The sequence below is a fragment of the Bicyclus anynana genome, chromosome 9 (genome assembly GCF_947172395.1).
Source record: "Bicyclus anynana chromosome 9, ilBicAnyn1.1, whole genome shotgun sequence".
Taxonomy (NCBI): Eukaryota; Metazoa; Arthropoda; class Insecta; order Lepidoptera; family Nymphalidae; genus Bicyclus; species Bicyclus anynana.
In genome coordinates, this window is record NC_069091.1 from 8123403 (window position 1) to 8150053 (window position 26651).

At 35.2% G+C, this 26651-nt stretch overlaps 1 protein-coding gene across 1 annotated transcript in view; it reads right to left on the reverse strand.

Annotated features, from left to right (window-relative positions):
* The window catches only part of LOC112044983 (protein O-mannosyl-transferase TMTC2), a 160435-nt gene that overhangs the window by 100832 nt on the left and 32952 nt on the right, over positions 1–26651 (reverse strand). Inside the window, exon 3 of the mRNA XM_024081009.2 lies at positions 25688–26495. Coding sequence (XP_023936777.2) covers positions 25688–26495 — 808 coding nt within the window. The remainder of the gene's footprint in view (positions 1–25687; positions 26496–26651) is intronic.

The window sequence follows — 26651 nt, forward strand, 5'->3', positions numbered from 1 at the left end:
ACCTCTATAAAATATTAGTACCTATAGATAAAAGTCTTTGTTTTTAGATTCAACTATGGACTATCATGTGAAAGCTAGACATACTTATTTTTATGAAAGGTGAACGTTTGTCAGCCTTTGTTCATACTATAGGTAATTACGGTTGCCAAATATGGTGTTTGTGCTTTGGAAGGTAGCAGGTTACAAAGGTCCAGACTCTCAATAGTCCAGATTTATTTATTTAATAAGGACAACCAACAGCTGATACAATATCACATGTCAATAATTTATATTATTATACTAAGTTATTACACAGCTAAAGGTTATCACAGCATTCACTAATAAAAATTACTTTTGTCTAAACTACAGTTATCAAAATAATATGTAAAAAATGTCAGACTACAAAAAATAAAAAGCTATTAAAATTAAAAATGAGTCGAGTAAAATTAAGTAGTCACGAAAAAACAAGAAAAATTTAAAGAGAGAGTTTTAAGGCATATTGCAATTGGTATTCATTCTAATAAATATCAACGCCCATAAAGCCAATGGAGTATAATATAATTATCTGACGTCATATTTTGTTTCGATCAATTTTTCGACTTTCCCTCTCCCTTTTTAATTCATATTTTATGGGTTTTATGGGTTTAACTAATACAATAATACCTTTTTGTAATACCTTTTTGTTATAATGTGGTGATAGTAAAACAAAGAGAAAAATGATCGAAAAATTTTCCATATATTTCCTATTCTGACTAAAATACTATGGTATATTGTAGTTATGGGTAACTTTGCAGTTAAAAGACGGCTTAAGGTGTTTAGTAAGATGTGCGTACATTATAAAAGATCTAAGCTATTTCACGTTCTCTCTGTTCCGTGTCTGAGCAATTCCGACTGAAATACGAGGTCATTGTTGGCGGCATGGGGACAGGGGGAGGCTGGGCGGGACCAGCTCAGTGAGAGAGCGGTGCAGAAACACATTACCCGTAAGTGCGAGTGAAATAGGGCTCTTGTGTCGAGCACTGTTTAAGTAATTGTGTTTCATCTATTCTTTTCTATTTCAAACTTAAATGAAAATTATTGTTATTGATAAAATTTGCAATGTAGCTTTAATCTATACTAGCAGACACCCTGCGGTTATGTACGCTTAGTTTGCGTTTCCGTGGGAAGTCGCAGTTAAAATATAGCCTATGTCGCTCGCTGATTATTATTCATTAGTGAACAATGAATTTTTTTAACAGAATATTTTCCATCGAATTTTTAAATAGGACCAATTTTCCCATTCCCCTCCAATTAGTCGGAAAAGTCTGTGTTAAGAATGGGTATGACAATAGACGAGCGGGCGCGGATCGAACCACCAACCCTCGTTGATAAGTTCGACCCCTTTACCACTGAGTCATTGAGAGTGTAATTAACACTATAGAACGGTTTCTGATGTGCTTAACGTACCTGCGTCCGTCTTCCGGGTCTTCTAACTCAGACTTGAGAGTTTGTAGCAAACCCCCAAATCCGAAGCCCAGTTGAAGACTCGAATATAGAATCTTATTATCCAAAACCACATACTCTATAGCAACCAAGCAGGTTATATTATATTTATGTCTATCTGGTTATCCATAAGGTAGTTAAGCTCTAAATACTATTATGCTTTAATTTATATTTTTCTCCACTGCGGCTTGTATTTATAGTGCAAAAACGATCTCTTTTTTACCTCTTGTGCTATGAAAATAATTATTATTATAAAGCTCGAGTTAGTTCTCATAAAAATAATATGGCGCTATTATGGGCTTAGAAACTAGAATAATGTCTTAATGAAAGGTGGGAAAAATATTACCTCCAGCTTTATCTTACATACCTTTAATACATGAACTTTTCAACAACAGAATAGTTTTTAGCAAACGAAAATATACTTGACGGCACAAAGATAAATATACATTTTTCTAAAATCAAAAAATACAAAGTACATTTTTAATAATCTGTAGTCATAACAGTAATACTTAGGTGTAATTTTGCCAGCACCTATGCTGGCAAAATTACACATTAAGATGTATAAGATGTATTTGCTGCTTAGCAGCAGAAAAAAAAATGGCGGTAGTACGTTCCCGAATGAGCTCTGTCACAAGGGCTACTACTTTTAAAAGGTTTTACGAATCTTGTCCCGAAATCACCGGTCATTATGACCAGATTGAAACCATTAACAAATTCGGGTTACACCCTTTTTTAACTCATGCACTGATTTTTATGATCTAAGATTTTATTCAGTATTCAGAGAATTAGTATTCATCAGAATAGGAAAATAGCTATTACTAAATCGTAAGACTTAAGGAAAAATATTTTTTTACATTTTTCTAAAATTTTCATTGCATTTCCAAAATTAGGTCTGCTACAAAAATCTCTACCTTATTTAAAGTCTTTAAAATGTTGCATTTAGGAGAGTATTATTTCGAAAGAATTAAAGTAAATTCGTAGATTTGTATAATCGAAAATAGTTAAAAATTTCATTTTCTTTTATTTCCGCCAGGATACAATGACTGATCCTGCGCTCCATACAATTTTGGACCATCTGATTTACCCTAATTTTCTAGCAAGCGAAGTCGCTGGCTCCTCTAGTATAGTAGGTATACTATAAGCAATACCCAAACGCCATACAAACGCACCCCATTGTAACGATTTAACACAGAGTACTTTTGTAAGTCTTCTCCAGTAATTAAATCCTTTGACTCATTATACGCATTTTATTTGTTGTGAAGAATATTGTGTTACGTTTATACAACCCTTTAGCAAAAAGGGTAAAAGCTTTTGTCTGTCTTGAAATAATTAATTTAACGTTTCGCCGCTTTTCCAAAAATATACTGTAGACGAATTTTTTCGGCCAAAATTCGGTGTTAACAAAGATTAAGTTTTAACGATTTCATTTACTAATTAATATACAACGTTAACAGCCTACTTATAGAAGGAGGCGTTACTTTTCAGTTCATTATGAATATATTATAATGATTTATGTATTTTGCAAAGTCTTTGTAATTGCACGTTGTAGAGTCAACATCTCCTGAGGATGCTCCGGTTTTGGGGTGAAACGTACGTAGAGAGTATTTTGTCGGACCTGGGTGACGTTGTCGCATGGGATTGTCGGCTTTTTGCGGATGATAGCAAAATAAATAAATCATTATATAGCCTACTTATTGGTGTAAATCGTATTTTAAAATCACTACCAGGAGAGAAAAAGAAGCTACTTATAGGTATTATCGCCGTGCTTTAATAACTTTTAAACTGTTTGTTGTATAACAAAACCTTATTTATAAAAAAAAAAATATTTTTTTGTATAAACAAAAACATTACTTGTATTTATAGTTTTTTTTTTATTTTTTACAAGTTAGCCCTTGACTACGATCTCACCTGATGGTAAGTGATGATGCAGTCTAAGATAGAAGCGGGCTAACTTGTTAGGAGGAGAATGAAAATCCACACTCCTTTCGGTTTCTACACGGCATCGTACCGGAACGCTAAATCGCTTGGCGGTACGTCTTTGCCGGTAGGGTGGTAACTAGCCACGGCCAAAGCCTCCCACCAGCCAGACCAGACTAATTAAGAAAATCTCAATATGCCCAGCCGGGGATCGAACCCAGGACCTCCGTTTAGTAAATCCACCGCGCATACCACTGCGCCACGGAGGCCGTCAAAGGCCGTCAGAGGAGTCTTTATAGCTTGCTGCTATGACCTTGAGCATGAGAAAACGAGTGACGTAGTTTTAAAATTTAGACGTAGGGGAAATTAGAGGGTGGACTACAACTAGAACTACGCATTAATATTGAGTATTTTCTAGAAGTACAAAAGCAAGGCTATATCTCAGATCCGCAAGTGAACAAATAACCACTATACTGACGAGATGATTATTGTAAACTAGCAGACGCAACTTTGTCTGCGTGGAATTGACTTTTTCACAAATCCCACAGGAACCATGGACTTTTCCAGGACGAAAGTAGCCTATGTGTTAATCCAGAGTGAAATCTATTTCCATTTCAAATTTCTGTCAAATCTCTTTAGTAGCCGCAGCGTAAAGGAGGAACAAACTTTCGCCTCTATAATAGTGTGATGTGAAAATATGACGTACAAAAGTAGAAAACGCTTTGCCTCTGTGAGGACATCGGTTGTGGCTATATGACGTCTATTGAATTACTGAGCGCTATGCTGTGTCGAGGAACAAAGCTAGGCGGAAACGTCTTGGCTACCCGGTGAACTAGACTCACATACAATATAACACACCTACTGACCTATTTTATACAACAACAAAATGTCCGACAAAATGTCGTATAGTAGTCGCATAACATACTAATATTATAAAGCTGAAGAGTTTGTTTGTTTGATTGGACGCGCTAATCTCAGAAACTACTGGTCTGATTTTAAAAATTCTTTCAGTGTTAAACAGCCCATTTATCGAGGAAGGCCATAGGCTATATATTATCCTCATATTCTTACGGGAACGGAAACCACGCGGAACGGAACAGAGAGAACGTAAAATAGCTTAGATCTTTTTTATTGTACGCATATCTTACTAAACACCTTAAGTCGTCGTTTAACTGCAAAGTTACCCATACCTACAATACACCATTCTTCTGAAAAGGGAGTTATGCATTGACGCCGTATTTTACTCGGAATAGGAAATTTAAAGTAAATTTTTCAAACATTTTTTTCTTTGTGACAACGCGGGTGAAACCGCGCGGCGTCAGTTAGTTTTATTTATAAAGGTACACAATCTATTCATTTTTCTTTTTTATCAGCTCTGACAATAAATTAATCTCGATTGTCAGTGACGAAGCAAGACAAAATTGAATGTGAGCAAGATAAATTTTACGTTACTCTCTAGTCTCTAGTGGATTACGAAAATTGTATTAAATGAAAAACACTACTTAATAAACATTAATATTAAAATACTATAGTTTATCCCCGTTTTCCATAGGAAAGTACTAGTAATCTAGGTAGCAACCTACTCGTACTAAACAAAATTGACTTCAGTTTTGACAAAAAGTTCAAAGGACCTCACAGCTCAAGGAATGCGACAAAAATATATAATTATTTAATGTCCTCATAGCGGGTAGGTTGAATTTTCTTTATAATTTTTTAATAGTGTTTTGTATTATCTATACTTTTTATACTAATATTATAAAGCTGAAGAATTTATTTGTTTTTTTTTTTGTTTGAACGCGCTAATCTCAGGAACTACTGGTCTGATTTGAAAAATTTTTTCAATGTTAAATAGCCAATTTATTGAGGAAGGCTACATATTATTCCCGTATTTCTACGGGAATACCACGCAGGTGAAACAACGTGGCGTCAGCTAGTAAGAGAATAAAAATAAACTACATAAAATAATCCCCTCTCTCAGCAGAGACTTGTCAATGGAAATAGACTGTGAAATAGATTAGCAAAGTCAGAAAGTAATTAACTAAGATAAATCACAAAAACCTAAACACGTAACATAACCATACAACACTGTCTCACAGCAAACTCCTCTCTAACCAGTTTAACCAGATTTATCCTGAACTAGTTACAAACTTTGACCAGTTCTAACAGACAAACTCGACCACCGAAATAACTTGCGAAACGTAAGTCGCGCCGCAGTAAATATACATGTATATTTTATCTTACTATCCTACTATCCCACTAATATTATAAACGCGAAAGTTTGTATGGATGTTTGGATGTATGTTTTTATGTTTACTGTCTACCATCATAATGTAAGTAAATTTTACAAACTAAAGTTATGTTGGAAAAGGAATTATCAGAAGAACATTCAATAACATTGTTTCTGTCTTTCGTATAGTAAAATATTTTATTATTCTTAAATGGATATCGATTTATAGAAACCAGCTATGAAGACTGAAAAAGTTTTACTAAACATTTTTTTCACACAATGATTTTAAATTCAAAGTTCTATTCAAAATCAGAAAAATTGTGAAAAGAATATTTTTGTCAGAAATCAAAAAGTTAAAAGGGACTCTGATTCATATATTTCATGTAAAAGGACAATAAATCTTTGTTTCTGGGAAAAACAATGAATGGCAAAGTATTCAAAAGGCTGCCATTTGTTCCCTCTACAAATGGATAAACAATTCAATAGAATTAATTTTATGAAAAAGATGAATAAAACGCTAGTAACGAAAATCCATTTCAATTTCAAAAAATAAAACGTGCCTTAAATTACATAACAATCTTTGATATTTCAATGATAAAAATGAAGGTAAAAATGTGTAAATGGTTCATCCATATAAAAAGTATACGTACACAAACACAAAAGCTAGAGAGCTTAACAAAAGAATTGAAAACGTATTTAAATTTTTATTTATTCACGTTCACTATTCAATTGATTTAGTATTTCCAGTTTTAAATAAACCTGTTACTGCATTTATCGGTGGAACAAGTAATAATTATTTAAATACAAATAACAGTAGATATAGCCCAGTAGAGCTCTGCCTCCGATTCTAGAGGGCGTAGGTTCGAAATCAGTCCGGGGCATGCACCTTCAACTTTTCAGTTATGTGCATTTTAAAAAATTAGATATCACGTATCGCAGACGGTAAAGGAGATTCGTGAGGATCAGGTTTCCTCACGATGAGGAAAACTGATCCTCACGGACTTTAGACATTTAGAGAATTTTCCTAATTCTCTACATGTCTAAAGTCTGCCAATCCACATTGGGCCAGCGTGGTATACTAATTAGCCCCTCTCATTCTGGGAGCAGACTTGTGTTCAGCAGTGAGCCGAATATGGTTTGATAATAATGATGATGATGAATCATATTCATAGCCCGAAATATTTTCAATTCATATTAACTTTAAAGAATGGACCTCGTGATTGAAATCAAGTATACCTACTATTTTTTTTTATTATTCTTTACAAGTTGACCCTTGACTACAATCTCAACTGATTGTACAATCTAAGATGGAGGAGTAACTGATGATACAATCTAAGATGGAAGGTATAAGTGATGATACAATCTAATACGGAAGGAGTATGTGATGATGCAATCTAAGGGGTGGAGCGGACTAACTTGTCAGGAGAAGGATGAAAATCCACACCCCTTTTCGGGGTCTAAACGACATCGTACTGGGACGCTAAATCGCTTGGCGATACGTCTTTGTCGGTAGGGTGGTAACTAGCCACGGCCGAAGCCTCCCACCAGCCAGACCTGGACCGATTAAGAAAAACTTCCAGCCGGAGATCGAACCCAAGACCTCCGTCTTGTAAATCCATCGTACATACCACTGCGCCATGGAGGATGTCAAAAATACTACTGGAACAAAGAAGCAGATTCGCAACCAGAGGTACCTATATAATTAAGAGGCACATAGTCGAACTTAAGCCAACCCAAACACAAAGTAACATAAACAACTGCGCCACAGAGTTCACCAAAGAATGTGCCCCACAATAAGTTACCGGAATTACAAACACGGTCTCTCAAAAGCGAAGAATTCAACTCTGTCTTCAGTGAATTCACAAGAGAGACTACAGGTGAACTTTGTTCGTTCCAAACTTGTCAATACGAGACGCTGTTCCAAATGGCGCTCGACGCTGTGAACTTTGCAGCAATAAGTGTACGGTTATAAATTACTTTTTTCCCCATTAGTGCTAATGGTTAAATAAATGCTTTTTCGTGATGTACGCGAACTTTATAAATGCCTGTAACCCGCTCTCGAAGTTTTATTACTGTAGCTCATATTATATACTCGCGCAGACTTCGCGTTGAGGCAGCCATTTTCCGTTAGGTACAGTTATTTTTTTTAATGTCTATGAAAGTCGAACTTATTTGATTATTTTTATAAATGACTAGCGTACGCCCGCGGCTTAGTCCGCGTGGAATTAATTTTTTCACAAATCCCGCGGGAACCATGGATTTTTCCGGGATGACAAATAGCCTATGTGTTAATCCAGACTATAATCTATCTGTACTTAAAATTTCAGGTGATGAGGTTTTGTAGCCGAGGCGTGAAAGAGTAAGAAACATTCATACCATTAAAATCATCAGGTTTTCGCAAATCTCGGGATAAAAAATAGCCTATGTATTATAGTAATTCAGAGTAAAATCTATTTCTATTTCAAACTTCAGTCAAATCGCTTCAGTAGTAGCGGTGTTAAAGAGTAACAAACATCCATACAAACTTTCGCGTTTATAATATTAGTAGGAATTAGTAGGAGGAGGTAAACATTGTCAAAAGCGTTAGTTTTAGCGTTTTCTATGATAAAAGTAAGTAACTGTGAGTCCGATCAATAGTTTTAGTCCAGAATCCGGGGAGCATTTTTACAATTTATCACAATCAAGTTAATTTCCGTGAGTAGCTCTTAATGAGACGCTCAATCAATTGTAAAAATGCTCCCCAGGTCTCGGACTATTTGAAAGATACGTTTAAGCGTGAAGTGTAAAAAAAATCCTATTTTTTTCTAAATCATTAATTTTAGGTAGGTACTTAAATAGATTGATTTTTCAGAGAAAAATATAATTGTAAAAAAAAATATTTTGTGTTAATTATTGTTTATTTTAATTTTTAACGTACACTCACTGTTCAGACCCGTATATTCCAAACACTTTGTACACACGTACCATAAACCAATTTTCAATCACAAACCAATTTTCTGTATAGATTTTTTCACCGTATATCCATTGTTTTAGCGGCACAAGTAATTGGATGCACGGGAACTGAGCACCATCAAATATGTACAAGCAAACTCGTATGCCTCATCGACAAGTCTGAACAATTGTTGTGCCGAAGCCAAATAAAAAATGAATATGTAGGTAAGTTGAAATGTCGACGGAGCTCGCAAATATACAATGGCTTTCGTGTGTATTGGATTTGTGAATATAAACTACGAGCGAAGGTGTTTCTTGTCGATATTACGTCACGACTGTATCATAAAGTATTCCTATGTAAAAGTTATTCAATATGTTTTTGGAAATCGTAGTTTTGTAAATGTTTCATCATCATTATCAACCCATATATCAACCCATATTCAGCTCACTGCTGAGCACGAGTCCACGTAGTCTACCACGCTGGCCGAATGCGGATTGGAAGACTTCACACACCTAGAAAATTAAGAAAATTTTCAGATATGCAGGTTTCCTCACGATGTTTTTTTTTCAGAGTTTGTGAAACATGCCCCGGACCGGATTCGAAGCTACGCCCTTCGGAATCGGAGGAAGACGTCAAGTCCCCTGGGCTATCACGGCTCAAATTGTAAATGACTAATGATGCAGATTTTGTCCGCCTTTTTGTTTTGTTAATTTTATGTTTGGAAAAAAATCCTACGTAATAAATCAAAGCCTACTCTATATATTTATTTTTAAGCCATGTAACACACAAAAAGTTCTAGTCACCACAACATAACGGTGACTAGCTCAACCATCACCCGATTTACCAGATCATAATATTTTGCCATCATCGTTATTCATAATTCCTCCAAACATAAGGAAATTGTGGAATCAATTTCCCGCTACGGTTTTTACTTACACTTTCAGAAGGAGTTACTGTGGCCGATCAACAAATCCCTAAAAAGGCTGCTTAGGAACCTTTGTTCCTCTGAAGTTGAAAGTGTATATGTGCTGTAAACATTTTTTTTTATTAAATATAGGCGTGTGCTTGACTACAATTAAGCCTGAGGGAAAGCATTACTGCGGTCTAAGTTGGTGCGCGCTTTCGTAGAAGCTTAGATTATTAAACATACACTGTATTCTGAGAATAGAAGATGCCTATTCACTCTTGCTTTGAAGGTCTGGAAAGTATAAGTGTCAGGAATTACAAACGCCGTTCGTTTGCTTTACGAATTAGAAATCTGGATGCAAATCGTTTCGTATGGGTTGCCTGGTTATCCACTATGTAATTATTATTTTTTTTTTATATTTTATTATTATGTGATAATTTAACTTCAAGTGGAGGCTCATTTACCCACAATGACAATAGTGTGCACTGTATCAATAAAAAAAAAACAAAATTTCCCTTCCTGTGAGCATCGCTAAATTGAGAGAGATGTTGAAACGGAGATATGATCGCTAGCTTTTTTTGAAAGTAGAAGAAAAACCCGTAAGTACATAAAAAAATTTAGATAGATAGATATATTCTTTATTGCACATAAAAAATATAAAACAATATTCATCAAGTAACAAAATAAATAGGTAGTAATATGCACAAAGGCGGTCTTATCGCTAATATCGATCTCCTCCAGACAACCCGCAATGTAAGAATCAAGCAATAGAAAACGGATAGTGCAATAATAAATTTAATAATTAATAATAATTAGATATTATTTGATATGAGAAATCAAAATCGCTGTGCCAAACAAAATTTAATTCGAACAAAAACTCAATGTCCTACACAAATGGAGGCGGGTAAATTATTATGGTATGTTTTTACAGGCCTCCGAAGTTCCCTAATCTAAAATCAATAGGAAAGGTGAACCAACTTGCGAACAGTACCTTAAGTCTGGAAAGGAAAGTCGGTCCTTTCGTTCAACACCTGTGTAGCGATACGGTCGGTTGATAACGCTAGTTCCTCCGAACGAATGAGATAAAACCAGCGTTTCCTTGGTAATTTATTGCTGGAGTTTTCCGAAAAGTCTTTACTAACTTTCACGGACATAGATTTGTGCCAATTATAATTTGGTTTTTGTTCACAGAAATGGATTCGAAATATTAGCTTGAAATTATTTTTCGTTAAACTTTAGATGTTACATTGTGTTATTGGTAGTTGACTCATATCAAATTTAATATAAACAATATTAATTTCGTGTAGTACATGGAATAAGGGAACGAAATGTATAGATATCAATCAATAAAAGTTAAGGATTTCTTATAAAACTTAATTTAAAAACAAGTATTTTTTTTAAATTTTCCTACCTTCAAAAGCACTGCCGTCCATTTTATGACGTCACTAACACACTTGATTTACTAAACGTTAAACGAATTGTTAACTAATATTTTTGTGAAACGCTTCTTTTGTAAGGGATTTATTATACGTCATGAAACAGTTGAAATATAGAACGTCTCATCTATCTAGTAGAACAATAATAAACAATTTAAGATCGCTAAAAAAAGTGTCACTAGCCTTCAAATAATACTTAAAAATACCTAGACCAGGATTAGTCCAGTACTTTTCACAGTTCATGTTTCTAGAAATTGTATTTCAAATGGCAAAGATATTTGTTAATTAAAAAATAAGTTTCAGTCCAGCAAAATATTCAATCTTCTACAGACGATGTTAGAAATGGGAGTGTTCAAACCGTAGTTACGAGTAACGTAATTTAAACAAAGACAATAAATTTCCAACTGCCGCGCACATACCATTGTTGTTCTCGAACTGCACGGAATACCATTTTATTTATATAGCTATTAGCACTAATGGGAAAAATGCAATTTACAGCTATTTATTTTACAAGAAAACTTCGAACACTACATCAGTAGACAGAGAAAGGAATAGACAATTGATTTTGAAAGATACCTTTTTGATTTTATATGCCAACGATATTTAAACTGAACCATTTTATTTACCAATTAAAGCTATTTATTATTTGCAACAATTTATTATGTAAATGTGTGTTCACACTATGCTTGTTTATATATTTTTAACAAAAGCTAGAACACAATTAACTAACTAATTAACAAAAGTCTAACTTTATGACCCAACGTTGTGTCTGAAATACGGCAACCGTCGTGACACCCAACTTCGAAATGCATTGTTTCTTTACGGAGTCTAAGTTTCTAAGGAAATGACGTGGATCTATCTTCTAAATTAAATTCTTCTATTATTACTAAATTTAGTCTTTCATTTTTTTATTGTATAAGATTAAATTATTGTAATTCTCGTTTAGGAAGAGATTAGGCAGTTGTAATCTTCAGATTGCGCGTCTATTTGTATTCATATAATCATAATAAAGAATTTGAATTTGCTGAATTTATCTATTCGTCTATTGCCTTCTCTGTCTACACATAGATTTGAGCTTGCATTGATAAGTTGGAGCGAACACCGTTCGACCGTCGTTGTCTCGCTTGTGAATTCACCGAGGACACTCTTTCACTCTTCGCTTTCAAAGAGTTTGTTTGGAATACCGCTAACTTATTGTTGGGTACACACAGCTGTCTCCCTTAATGGAATGTCAAACCGCGCACGTAATATACGGAGCTGAGATAGGATCGCACCAACTTTTATGTAAGGCAAAATGACTTTATAAAAAGTAATACTACGCTACATAATATTATAATGTTGTTTTTCCAAATTAAATTTACATGTGGTCAAAATTATATTACCAACTTGAGAAATAGTAGAGCTCTTTGTAAGAGAGCTCGTAGAGGAAGTACTACAACTAGGCTTAAAAGGCTTAAATTAAAGGAAATTTGTTAAAGGTTTCAATGGGGTTGTGGTTATAGGTTTACACATCAAGGGAGGCCGTTGTTTGACCCGTCAATTATAAAAAATATATATTTCTTTTTCCGTTTTCGTATTGTGTTTATTTAAAACTATCTAATTAACAAAAATCACATGTCAAGGTGTTTGTTGCCGCACTCATCTAAAACAGCTCGATCCGATTTTAACAGATTTTTCATATATTTTGTATGTATGAAAATGGTTCGTAAAGCTCATTTCAATCTCGTATCTCTACCCCATATTTTTATCGCAATTTTAGTATTTTTGTATAAAAGAAAAAATAAATAAATTTAAATGACAGAACACTATTTACCAGGTCTTCTAGTACCTAATAAGTCTACCTAAGTGAAAAAAAAAGTTAATAAAACTAATACAGATATTTTTTTCATACAAGCGACTTCAAAAACATAAACATGAAACTAAAAAGCGAAATAAACATTATTTTATTTTCTACCTACTGATCCCATTGAAGGCAGTGTTATTATACGTAGTTTATACGAGTAAATAACTATATTTTAATCATTTTACTCGATGATACTATAACAATTTTTTTTTACACAAATGATTAAAGTATGCAAAGACATACTATTAAGTTACATTTCCAATGATACTTACTCCGCATCCAATTCTCTAATTGTATTATCTTAATAATGAGTCAAATCCAAAGGCTTTACTAACATTTTAGACATTTAAGCCAAGCCAACGTTGAGCTCTCTGTGGTTCAAAGGATAAGCACTGACCTGATTCAGTGTCACAACTGTCAGGTCACTACTGAAATATAATGTTTTAGACTCGAGGAGAGGAGTAAGTTACGAATCACCATAATGATATTGCCTATTTCATTGTCCGTTTATAATAATCAATTACAATAACTAAAACATATTAGTTATTCTAATTGATTATTATAAACGGAAACTAACTAAATTTCAAGGTTTAATATCTTGTAGGTATTATTAAACACGGTGTCCCGTAATTAATTGATAAAACGCAAATGGTAGATACACCACCTAGTTATCTAAAACTGATTTGAATAGTTTTGAAAAAATCGCTATTTCACTTTATATTTTTTTTCCGTATTTTTAAATTTTTCCTATCTTGAATCAGTTAGAATGTAAGTTTCTATTCTAGCAAATCACCAAGGTACGAAAAACATAATTGTAGAAACACTAGCGCCTCACTTCGCTCGTATGGAAACCTTTTATAAAAAAGGAATCTATATTTTGTTTTATATTAAAGGAATAGATGGCATTTTAAACATATCCTTGAAAAATTACATATTTTTAAGCCATTCTCATGAATCACTCTACCTATTATTGAAAATCGCATGAAAATCCGTTTCGTTTACTTTGAATTTATCGCAAACAAATAGCAAAACAGAGGCGGCGGAAGATTTTTGGAGTACACTACTAAAAATAGATTTTTTATATAAAGCCCCCGGCATGAAAAAAACATGGGCACTAAAATTCGATGAACAAAATGACAGCGTTACGTTTTTGTGCGCACCTTTCACTTTTCAGGCGTAATGTTTTGAGACGTACATAGGGTATGCTGCGGGGCAACATACACCTATTTAGACAGTCGATCTGAAAGAGTAAATTTCATTCGTGCGTCGGAGCCGACACACACTTTTCTTTATAATATGTAGAGATATATTACAAAAACAAAATTAAATTAAATTAAAACCGATAATAATTTCAATCCATAAAATCTATTTAGCATAAAATATGTAAGATGAAACGCAAAACATCCAACGCCCACTTGTTTGCTATTTATATCGTAGATGAGGCGAAACTTAATATCTGAATGAAGGGTCTTTGTATTACTGTGTTTTAAGCGAATATGTGACGTCATATAGAACGAGTATGAACTAGTGTTTTTGTTCTACGTATTTCCGCTGTTGTATGAATGCTCTGCTCTATGAACAGGCGTTTGAAATTAAACAAAGCATTGGATATCGAGTAAAGGATGTATCTACTTCTTGTATCAAGTATATATTTATTTGCAGAATTCATCCTACTAATATTATAAACGCGAAAGTTTGTATGGATGTTTGGATGTTTGTTACTCTTTATCGCCACAACTACTGAAGCGATTTGGCTGAAATCTGGAATGGAAATAGATTTTTCTCTGGATTAACACATAGGCAATATTTTTCAATTTCTAATTTTTGCCTAAAACCAGACACTGTCAGTAAACTAACATTATAAAGAGGAAATATTTAAATGTTTGGTTTTTTACATTGGATAGGCTCTGAAACTACAGAACCGATTTGAAAAATTCTTTCACTGTTGGAAAGCTACACTGTCCCCGAGTGCCTATAGGCTATATTTTATCCCCATTTTCCTACGGGAACGGAAACCAATCAGGTGAAACTGCGCGGCGTCTGCTACGTAAACAAGAATCCATATTATGTACTAATTGATCATAACACGGCTAAAACACACGTGATATTAGGTCGGAGTATGCCCGACTAGTTTCGAACCCATATGGGGTCCTTAGTCATGAGCTCGAAACTAGTCGTGCATACTCCGACCTAATATCACGTGAGTTTTAGCCGTGTATCATAATCAATTAATATGAATAACACTCATGATAGTTTAAATTCTAAAACATATTAGGTACTCGAAAAAAATATAACTCAACTCAATTACAGCGTGACCACTAATCTACGCCTACAGAAATGTTTATACATAAGGGATCCGCACCATAGACAAAAAACATGTCGACTCAGAACCCTAAAATGCATGACATAATTTCGCGTGCCAGAAAAACCTAAAAATGTGTTACGCAAGTGAGCAAGTGACACGAAACTTGATATTTGAATGAAACGAAAATGTCTCTTTGAAAACTCGATGGCGTACGACATCGGGGAAGGACGTTTATTAACGGCTGTGTTTCTGCGCTGCTCGTTTCCGCTCTTTTGTGATTGCTCCGCCAGTCCCCGGCCCGTGAATAGTCGTGTACGTGAGTGAACAACTTTTCAAAGTATTAAGGCGTTTTGTGGTACTCAAATATCGTGGCATTCATTTGCTTAAAAAATCTTTGTTGTAGGCACGCTCTCTTTTCATATGCTAATCGTGCGTACATTTATGAGACGTCTCTTTATTAACTGACCGTTTGGTAGCTACAAATAAATATTGAACTCTTACGGATATTTATTGCGTGGAAGTTATCCTTCAAGGATCGAAAATCGAAGTTTGGATTAATACATTGAAATAGATAAACCTAAGAGAGAAACTTTTCATGCTGTTTAGTACCTCCTGTAAATATGAGTGCATAATATCTCTTTTGTGATTGCTCCGCCAGTCCCCGGCCCGTGAATAGTCGTGTACGTGAGTGAACAACTTTTCAAAGTATTAAGGCGTTTTGTGGTACTCAAATATCGTGGCTTTCATTTGCTTAAAAAATCTTTGTTGTAGGCACGCTCTCTTTTCATATGCTAATCGTGCGTACATTTATGAGACGTCTCTTTATTAGCTGACCATTTGGCAGCTATAAATAAATATTGAACTCTTACGAATATTTATTGCGTGGAAGTTATCCTTTAAGGATCGAGAATCGAAGAGTAAATTAATACATTGAAATGCGTCAGATAAACCTGAGAGATGAATTTTCATGCTGTTGCGTACCTTCAGTAAATATGAGTGCATAATATCTCTTTCGTGATTGCTCCGCCAGTCCCTGGCTCGTGAATAGTCGTGTACGTGAGTGAAAAACTTTTTAAATTATTAAGGCGTTTTGTGGTACTCAAATATCGTGGCTTTCATTTGCTTAAAAAATCTTTATTGTAGGCACGCTGCTCTTTTCATATGCTAATCGTGCTTACATTTATGAGACGTCTCTTTATTAGCTGACCATTTGGTAGTTACAAAAAAATATTGAACTGTTACGGTTATTTATTGCAATTAAAATTTATTACGAACTATCGGCTACGTGGTAAACCTTTAAGGATCGAGAATCGAAGAGTAAATTAATACATTGAAATGCGTCAGATAAACCTAAGAGAGAAATTTTTCATGCTATTGAGTATTTCCAGTAAATATGAGTGCTTAATATCTCTTTTGTGATTGCTCCGCCAGTCCCCGGCCCGTGAATAGTCGTGTACGTGAGTGAAAACTGGTAGCTGGTTATGACCATTTGGTAGCTGTTTATAAATAAATATTACACTGTATGAGTTATGGTATTGTTTATTATGAACTAGCGGACGACTGCCACTTCGTCTGCGTTGTAGACTTTATAGATCAGTAATCGAAGAGGGGACTATGGGATATACTCGATCGCGTCATATGAACCTAAGAGTGAGTATGCCCGTGAATTGTAAGACTATAGTACTAAATTGGCGCCTTATAAATTAATATTAATGTGAAAGAAAAATATATTTTACAGAAGCAGTCACTTGAGAATTCGAAGCACATTTTCACCTCTAATGTGAAGCCAATCTGAGAGGCACATAAAGATGGAAATATGACAAGAAAGTCTATAAATTTGGTCAATCGCCATTAAACGACAATGTGGGGTGCGAAAATATGGAAGAATGGGGGGAGCTTTACGGCAATTTGATTTAAGACGTCTTACAATAATAAGAAATGGAAGCGGCTGACGATTTACTCAATCCTTTCTATAATACAAGTAATTAGCGAACTCGCACGACTCCGGTTCCGTATAACTCTGTAATTCACAAATCCCGCGGGAACCATGGATTTTCCGGGATAAAAAGTAGTCTATATTCTACTCCTGGAACCTATTTATCTTTATACCTATTAAATTTCATCCAAATCGGTTCAGTGGTTCAGTCGTGAAAAGGTAATAGACAGACAGAAAGAAAGACAGACAAAATTACTGTCAAATATAAAATGGGTAAAATTGTAGTCCGTTAACAACCCATATTCGGCTCACTGCTGAGCTCGAGTCTCCTCTCAGAATGAGAGGGCCAATGAGGAGTTAGGCCAATAGTCCACCACGCTGGCCCAATGCGGATTGGCAGACTTCACACACGCAGAGAATTAAGAAAATTCTCTGGTATGCAGGTTTCCTCACGATGTTTTACTTCACCGTTTGAGACACGTGATATTTAATTTCTTAAAATGCACACAACTGAAAAGTTGGAGGTGCATGCCCCGGACCGGATTCGAACCCACACCCTCCGGGATCGGAGGCAGAGGTCATATCCACTGGGCTATCACGGCTCTTTTGTGTTGTTTAAAATTGTAGAATGTAAAAGATTTCACACGAGTAATGTGAATAATTACAAGAAATTAAAAAAAGAAACATGATACACAATTTAAAGAGGCGAACTAATTAAAGTGGAAATGCATCAACAAAGTAAAAGACTCGCTGTATAATTCAAACCCCACTTTACAACCGATGACATAAGATAAACTGTAAATATTTATTCTTTCGTCGACTCTAGCGTGAGCACTTCTTTCCTGTGTTCAAAGTGCCGCTTGAAACGTGACAAGACGAGTGAAGGGGACATAAATTGTGGACGGTTCTAGCAACACTTAACTTTAGATCTTGGCCGGACGGGACATCGGCGCAGCTGGCAACTATCCGAGCGGACGTAACTATACATAGCCAGCCTAACGAAATAGAAAATACCATTATTCTTTTCTCAAGACAAGGAGGCGTTCGAGCACTATTATTTACAACCAGATTTGTTTGTCTCGCTCTGTAAAATATTGTGAAATAAAGGGTTTGGAAATACGGTACCGGCTTCGGGGAACGTTTAAACGACAGTTTTGTAAACACGCCGTTGTAAATATTTCTAGCAATGGACTGTTTCATGTTCTTGTTTATAGTATAGTTTACTGATCTGTAAGCGTCAAATATAAGTGAGTTTAGATGTATGCTGAAAAAAACGTGCAGGATAAGAGTGTGAGTCTAGCCTATAGCTGTATTTAATCATAAAGTACTTAGTTCAACATTAATAAAACTAAATACAAAAAAAAAAACATACACACAGCCGAACGTAGAATTTCCTTGTTTGTGAAAGTCGGTTAAAATAAAAATAAACTCGCTTTTACCTATTTTTTTTTTATTAGTGTAGTTACAATTTTAAACTTCTTTGATTTATCAGAAAGATGTAGAAAATAATCCAATGTAGCAAGAAAATAAATAAGGAAAAATAAAAAAGTCCGTTTAGTGAGACATTTCTGATCCAGATGCTAAATTCGTCGGTCCGCAGCGATCTTGGGACATTCAAATTGATGGTAAGGGTACGTTTCACCATTAGAGGGGGCCTTATTAATTCTCCTTTCGACAGGCCGACCGAGAAAGCCATAAATTCACCTCAACCAAAGGGATGACCAATTTCAGAACATTTACGAGCCACAAATTACGCGACCGCTGAAATATACCGGCCTAAGGACGGCGAGGAGCGGGAGGGCAAGCGATGCCAGAAAAAGCCTAAATGTTAATTTAATGTTGAAAGCTACACAAAATTGCTTCAGTCCTCAAGATGGGAGATATATTGGCTGCCGTCCGCGAAAAGGTCCAGAACCAGATACTAATTTTATGCAGGGTAAATGAGCCGAGGGCAAGGCGACGGTAAATCGATATTCATTTGGCTGAGCGTACATTTATTTTGGCTGGAAACGATATCATGGAAATTAGGGGCCTCCAAAAATTTACACCGTTTAATTCAGCTACGGAATAATAAATTTGAAGTTAGTCCAACGTTTATTTATTTAAATCACTCGCTGAATATTGCATTACTCTTCGCTAATATACACGGAGTAAGTATTCGCTTGTTAGCCACTGAGTCGTGAATCGTGATAGCCCAGTGGATATAATCTCTGACTTCAATTCAGAAGGCGTAGCTTTGAATTCGTTGCAGGGCAGATACCTGTAACTTTTCAGTTATGTGCATTTTGAAAAATAAATATCACGTGTCTCTAATCGGCGAAGGAAAAACATTGTTAGGAAATCTGCCTCCCCTAGCCAAGTGGCACGTCGATTCTCTTTCTACGATCGCTAACGCTTCGAAAACTAGAAATATTTATTAGAATGACGACAGATCTTAATCACGTGACCTGTCGATAGCGAATATCATTCCCATACATCTTTCTAGTTTTCGAAGCGTTAGCGATCGTAGAAAGAGAATCGACGCGCTAGTTGGCTAGGGGGGCAGCATATTTGAGAATTATCTTAATTCTTTACGTGTGTGAAGTCTGCCAATCCACATTGGGCCAGCGTGGTGGACTATAAGTCTAATCCCCTCGTTCTGTAAGGAGCACGAGTATATATACGGCTCACTGTTGGGACTCATGCTCATTCTATATATGGGTTGTTAATGATAAAGTTTTCGCTAACATGAGCAAGTGAAGGTACGAGTAGGTACTTTTCTAAGTCCTCCACGATATGGAAAAGAGCAAACAAAACATTGGACAAGTTTGCGCTTTAATGGCTGTTTTATTTGTTCGCGTCAATATATCTAAAGAGAGTAGGTACGTAACGTTGTGCTAGCTAACTGTTTTATCACTTTATTGCACGGGATCCCATAAACTTGGGAAAGTAATGGCAATAAAATGTTACAATCGGGATAATTCCGTATATTGTTTGTTGGAACAAAATATACAACTTTCACGTGGTGATGTGGTAATGTAATAGACACAATATTAAATAGGTATATCACTTCTATAGGTATCTATTCAAATTAAGATAAGTCACTAGCGAATCGAAACGGAGTTGAACAAAGCTAGCTAATTGTCCTAATTTCATTTAGATGGTAAATAACAAATTTATTTAAAACAATCACGAGTAATACCTAAGTATTGTCTATAATTTCGAGACGTGTGTTCAGGATGTATAAACTTACATAAATATATGTATAATGTAAGTAAACACAAAATTGTACTTGTGTACGATTTGTGGAGTAGCCAAATTCGGATCACTTTTCGCGGTTATTTTGTAGTCACGTAACATATCCACTAGTAAACTATATAATTTTATTTATGTAGTTTTCATAAAGCTTAAAAAAAATGTTCTTTCAACGGATCGCTACCCCTCTCTAAATCCCTACTCTTTACGAAACAAGTCACGCCAGCGTTGGCACGAGCTAACACGAGATTGAATGACGTCATATCCGTCCCAGACTACTATTTCCTACAGTGGTATTGCCAGTTGTACTTGGTTATTTGTCTATTTCTCTTCAAGAGATTATCTTGTTGATCGCTGGACCTCACACCATAAATCTTGTGTTAATCGATATACCAGACCTGACCAAGAGACCAAGACCTTCAAAATAACGATCTTTTTAACATAAATTAAAGAAATAGAGTTAAATATTGAATTGAATAAATTAAGTAACAAAATCTTCTTCTTCGGCAAACCGTTTTCTCGAACAAACGGAATCCGCTTTTAGACTTAATCTTTCCGCTTTGCTCGATCTTTAGCATTCGCCTTTCAAAGTTTATGTGCTCTTAAATATACAGCAATAGCACAAAACTAGTGAATTTTTGTACGAACGTAATATTGAGTTTTCAAAGCAATTTGTATTAGATACAGATTTTAAGTAAAACGCGTAAATAAAAAAAGGTTAAATACGTTAAGCCAAATTTCTACCTCTAGAGTTGGTTTTAACAATGTAAGGAAAAAAATAAAATAATCTCTTTAACCTTTACTTTTGAAGTCTGGTTTAACTTTTTAAAAGCTCTAATTATTTAATTTAAACATAATTATTTTAAACTTCAAATGCTTGCTTACTCAAACTAATTTACTGTTTGTATTTGAATTTAAATTGCAGTAAACAAAATAATAAAATATTATAACAAAATATCATCCAATAAAATTCCTTTAAGACGCCTATTCTAAACGTACATAAAGCTAATTTACTGTTTGAATTTAAATTTAAATTGCAGTGAACATAATATGAAAAAATTGTAACAAAATATCATCCAATAAAATTCCTTTAAGACGCGAATTCGAAACGTACATGAAACGGGGCGAAGTAAAACGTAGGAATTGCGGTCGTAACACGACCTTCTCATAAAAAATCAGTCTTAACCTTAAGATATTTCTCCACTCTATAAACGGACAATTTATTAGGCCATTTGAAACACCACCCCATTCCGCGCACCGTTTTACGTTTTTGAAATAACGGCACGGTAATAAGTACCAAAGAGTGTTGTTAGCGTATGTTGACCTATAGAAGTAAATAAATATATTCTGTTTTCGGAAGATGGGTTCACTTTGAATATAGTAAAGTATAGTACGAGTCACGAGATACAGCATAAGATATATATACCCTCATCTGTTATTTATTATATTATCTATACTTTCTATACGTATATATATTTCTATCTATATATAAAACTGAGCATTTTGTTTGTTTGTTTGATTGATTGAACGCGCTAATCTCAGGAACTACTGGTCCTATTTAAAAAAAATTCAGTGTTATTTGCAATATTATATTTATTTAATTTCTTATCACTAACGAATAACCGATGAGGGTATATATTTCTAATGCCGTATCTAAGGCCATTAGTGTATACACTAAAAGAAATTCAGCACGAGTCTCCTCTCAGAATCTCTCATTCTGAGAGGAGACCACGCTGGCCTCCTTGTGTGAAGTCAACAAATACATGAGTATTTGTTGACTTCACACAAGCAGAGAATTAAGAAAATTCTCAGGTGTGCAGTTTTCCTCACGATAGTATTCCTTCACCGTTTGAGACACGTGATATTTAATTTCTTAAAATGCACACAACTGAAAAGTAGGAGGTTCTTGCCTCGGACCGTAATCGAAGGCAGAAGTCATATCCACTGGATCATCGCTTAGCCACCACCCACAGAAAAATGATCGCAAAACATATTTATGCTTTGCTCACACTCATTTAGTTTCACGAACGCGCCTGCAAAGTTCTACTGGAATTTCTTTCTTACTATCATTTACTGAAAATATTTTCCCAAGCTAAACCACACTAATATTATAAAGACGAAAGTTTGTGTGTTAGTGTGTTTGTTCCTCTTTTACGCTGCGGCTACTGAAGCGAAATTTGGAATGGAAATAGATTTTACTCTGTATTAACACATAGGCTACTTTTCATCCCGGAAAATGCATGGTTCCCGCGGGATTTGTGAAAAACTGAATTCCACGCGGACGAAGTCGCGGGCGTCTGTTATTTTATTATAAGATGATCTAACATATGATCCACAAAATGTTTATTTCAAAATATGATTCGAATAATGCCGAATCCTAAGTAGTAAGTAGTACCTAAACTGTTGTAAATTAAGTGAAATAATATACCTACTACCGGAATTCCTTGAAACGTAAACTGGTTACTTAAACGCTTGAATCAATAAAGGTGTTTGTTGAAAAAACAATAACATTTCTTGTTAGACCCTCTCGCTGGAAATTTTAGAGGTCGATAAATAAATTGACGGCCACATCTTTAAGTTAAGCTTTTGTATTCATTTTGTTTATGCGCCCTATAAAAGCAACCTACAGTAAATAACCGAAACGTAAATCTTTGTTTTCTGTTTTAAAACAACTTTATATAACAATACCTATTTCATTAGGTGCCTTCTTCCAGCTGAAGTTTGGCGTTCATGTGTAGAAAACTCTGCCGGTCTTTTGGAGTATTTTTAAGCTGTGTATATGTTAACTTGGTCCATTCTGTGACGTCATCTATCCACTTTCTACGCTGTCTTCCTGGAGCACGTTTTCCGGGTATCTTACCTTCTAGGATCCCGTTGCAAATGCCCGAAAAATGCGATTTTCCTCCTCTTAATGGTTGTCATGAGACTTACAATTGGCTCTTTTTAAAACTTGATCATTCGAGACGAAGTCTTTCCAGGAAATTTTGAACATTTCCCTTAGCCCCCACATCTCAAAAGCTTGCAACCGCCGACAACACTCTTTTTTCAGGACCCATGTCTTGCACCCATATAAAAGAGTGGACCAAACATAACATTTAACCTATTTATTTTATAATTTATATACTGTGATTATTTGCGTGATTGATCAATGACTATACTCCGCGCCACGAAACAAGTCCTGTAGACGCAACGCTAATGTCTTAATGGCGTTCATTGTCATGTGGTAATGGCGGTCGTTTTGTCGTTTGTGTAAGGCGCTGTCTATTGTAGATCAGGTTTTAGCCGCGGGAATTCTTTCGTGGTGCGGAGTCTAGTTGGTAGTAACTTCAGATCACAAGATCCTTGGTTCGAGTCGTAGTAAGGTAGGTAGAAGATATTAGGTAAGTTTTTCTTTCATAAAATAAATCTCATTAGCAAATCAGGAAGTAAGAAAGGTTGGAAAGTTGGTAGTGTTGGTGTTGTTGGTGTTAAGTTAAAACTGTAACAGGTATTTTTTTTCATTCTTTACATTGAAGATATTTTAAAATTTTTTGTCGGGGGGCATTATATAATCGATACTGACGTTAAAATATTTTTTTTTTGATTTTTTGTCTGTCTGTCTGTCTGTCCGTGTTTTTTTTTGTTATTCGGGCATCACGCTAAACTAGGTACTCAATGAATTCAAATAAAACTATATAATAATATGGAGAAGGTTATAGGATACTTTTTATTGCAAAAATAAAACAAGAAGGGGGTGAAATAGGGGTTGAAAGTTTCTATTTAAAGTTCTTCATTTTTAGAGTTACAGTTTTAAAAATTTGTTCATAAATTATAAAAAAAAAATCGAAATATAATGTGATTCAAAGAATTTTGCAATTTAACTCCTAAAGTAGTGAAATAAGGCTTGAAAGTTTACATTGATTTCCACGCGGACGAAGTCGCGGGTGTCCGCTAGTAATTAATAAAAAAACGATAAAAGTATTCATTTATTTAGATTTTGATATTCATTTCAATATAATTTTAATTCTCTAAAGAATCACGGGGAATAAACCGCTTGCTGTATTCGACTAAGAATGCGGCTGGAAAATACCCGTAATTTATATAATCGTAATAAAGTGTGTAAAACACAAAAAAAACTTAGTTATAAAACCTCTTTGTTCCCACAACAAAAATGTTTTAATTTGTTTTTAGTATTACCTTCCCAAAGTGTGTGAAATTTCATTTCACTTCACAGATGGTCAAGTCAGCATTGCAAACGACCAGTCGTTACCACAATATGTGTCATACTACCCTCGCCTTTGAAAATTACATTTAATTAGTCGAATGTACAACAATCCTCGCTTCCCTTTGTAGAACGTTTTTGTTATTTTTCTTTCTCGTTAGCTCATTTTCAATGTAAATACAATGAATATTATGTTTATTTATTATAATTGAACATTTTTATCTATAATAAAATAAAATATGAACATGACATTAATTAATGAACAGGCTTTATTTGTAAAAACAAAACATGAAATTAAGAAAAATGAAGACCATAATTATTATTAAGATAAAACTTTTGTATTAATTAGTAACAACCTTAATGATATCAAAAACATGACAAACAGATCCGTGGAAAATTTTTACAAAGAACCTACTAATCTTATCAAAAACATGAAATAAATTCCATTGAAATAAAAAAATATTTCTAAGAAGTAATTTGTTATATACTTGCTTATAAAATAAATTGTCCGGCCTTTGACTTAGGCACGATATTTTATCACACAAAAAGAAATGTTTTCCATCTACTTAATAGATCTTTGTTCGATACAAAAGAAATTTCAATAATAGAGGAATATTATAGAAAAAGAAAACGACGCCGGCGTAAAGATATAACAACTACGCAGAGTGCTTTTTATGTTACACTGGGTACAAATTTAATCAGAAGTGAAAATATACGAACAAACAAAAAAGAATCGTTGGCACATAATGAAACGTTCAGAGTTCAGACCGAGGCTGTGTAAGCAATTTTTTGAAGGAAATTGTTCAATTCAATAGCTCTGTTTTTGTACGACGTACTACTCTGACTGGCACATTTGTTTTGTAGCTTATTTAACCGTCTCACGAATAGGAAAACTGCGACCAGTCATCTGATCAAAGTTCTGACCACGACTTCAAAACAATCAAGACGTTCAGGGATACAAATTGGATTAGCGCAATCGGATTAGTAGTTAGTGACTTAATACAGATTGTCTTCCCCCAAAGAACTTAACGCGAAAGTGCTTTGCAAACAAACAAGCTTTGAAAAAATATTCTAAACATTGCATAATCAGGGCAGGACACGCGAGGAATATTACGAAGCAATATCTCTTTTATCCGGCCGCTTTCGAAGCTCCAAGCGAAAACCCTTCAATCTCGAACTCCAAACTATACGATCTCTTCCAACTTTACGACGCCTTACCTTTTTCATAATATTCATACATTGTATTTTTGATGTTACCGAAATTGTCGTAACAAAAATAACATCTTACCTTTGAATAGGATTCCTCTTCTCGAGTGTCTTTTAGGAGATCGTAAAATATGCAGAGTGGCACTACCATTATGGCCGGCTCTTTGCAAAGAGTGGCCGCGATAGCACACAAAAGTGTCCCCGCTAATGTACACCATTGTAAAAGTTCACCTGACTCTTCACTAACACTACCGCTGCACTGACACTTGTTAAGTTTCACTTCCCCAGTCCCCACTTCACATGCGTTCAACATTTTCAAAGGTCCCGCTTCGCTCGCTTTCAGGAGTCTCCGTACGTTCATCAGTATTTGTTGCACTAGACCGTGACAGCTCAGCCTGAAGTTTTGGTCGCTGGCTGTTGACTGGTGGCGGATTGTGTTCTTAATTTGACGCCGGCATTGTCTTCTTTGACTTTTGATTCGAAGCCGCACGTGTTCGCTGTAGAGCAAGAAGCCGAGAAGGAAGAAGTTGCAAGCGGCTAGATCGGCTCTACCGACCACGCCGGCCACGGCTTCTGTGTGTATGGGATGAGCTGCGAAACTCAGGCCAGCGACCGCAGTCCCGACTTTTATGCAATGTGGAGGCAGTAGCCGGCGTGCGGTGGTGACTACGAGCGCTGTCGCTATTGAGTGGAACAGGATGTTGAGGAAATGATAACTCCACGGCTTGAATCCACTGAAGGCGTAGTTCAGGCGGTATGTCGCCACGCACAGCGGTCGGTATGAGCCGTGCGATCCAGCATCAGTGAGCGGCGTCCCCCAAAAATCATTCTCAAATAAAGATTTTATTGGTGTGTGCCCGATGACATCTGGGTTTGTGAGGATCGCCCGCCTGTAAATAAAAAATCCAGTTAGTCGCGTATTTTTAATATCTGAAAATTATGGTACTAAAAGCTTCAATGTATAACCGTAAAGTAAACATCAATTTCTAATTAAAGTTTTAAGTCGTAATTACGAAGGAGGCCAGGATTTTCGCCAAGATTTGAAG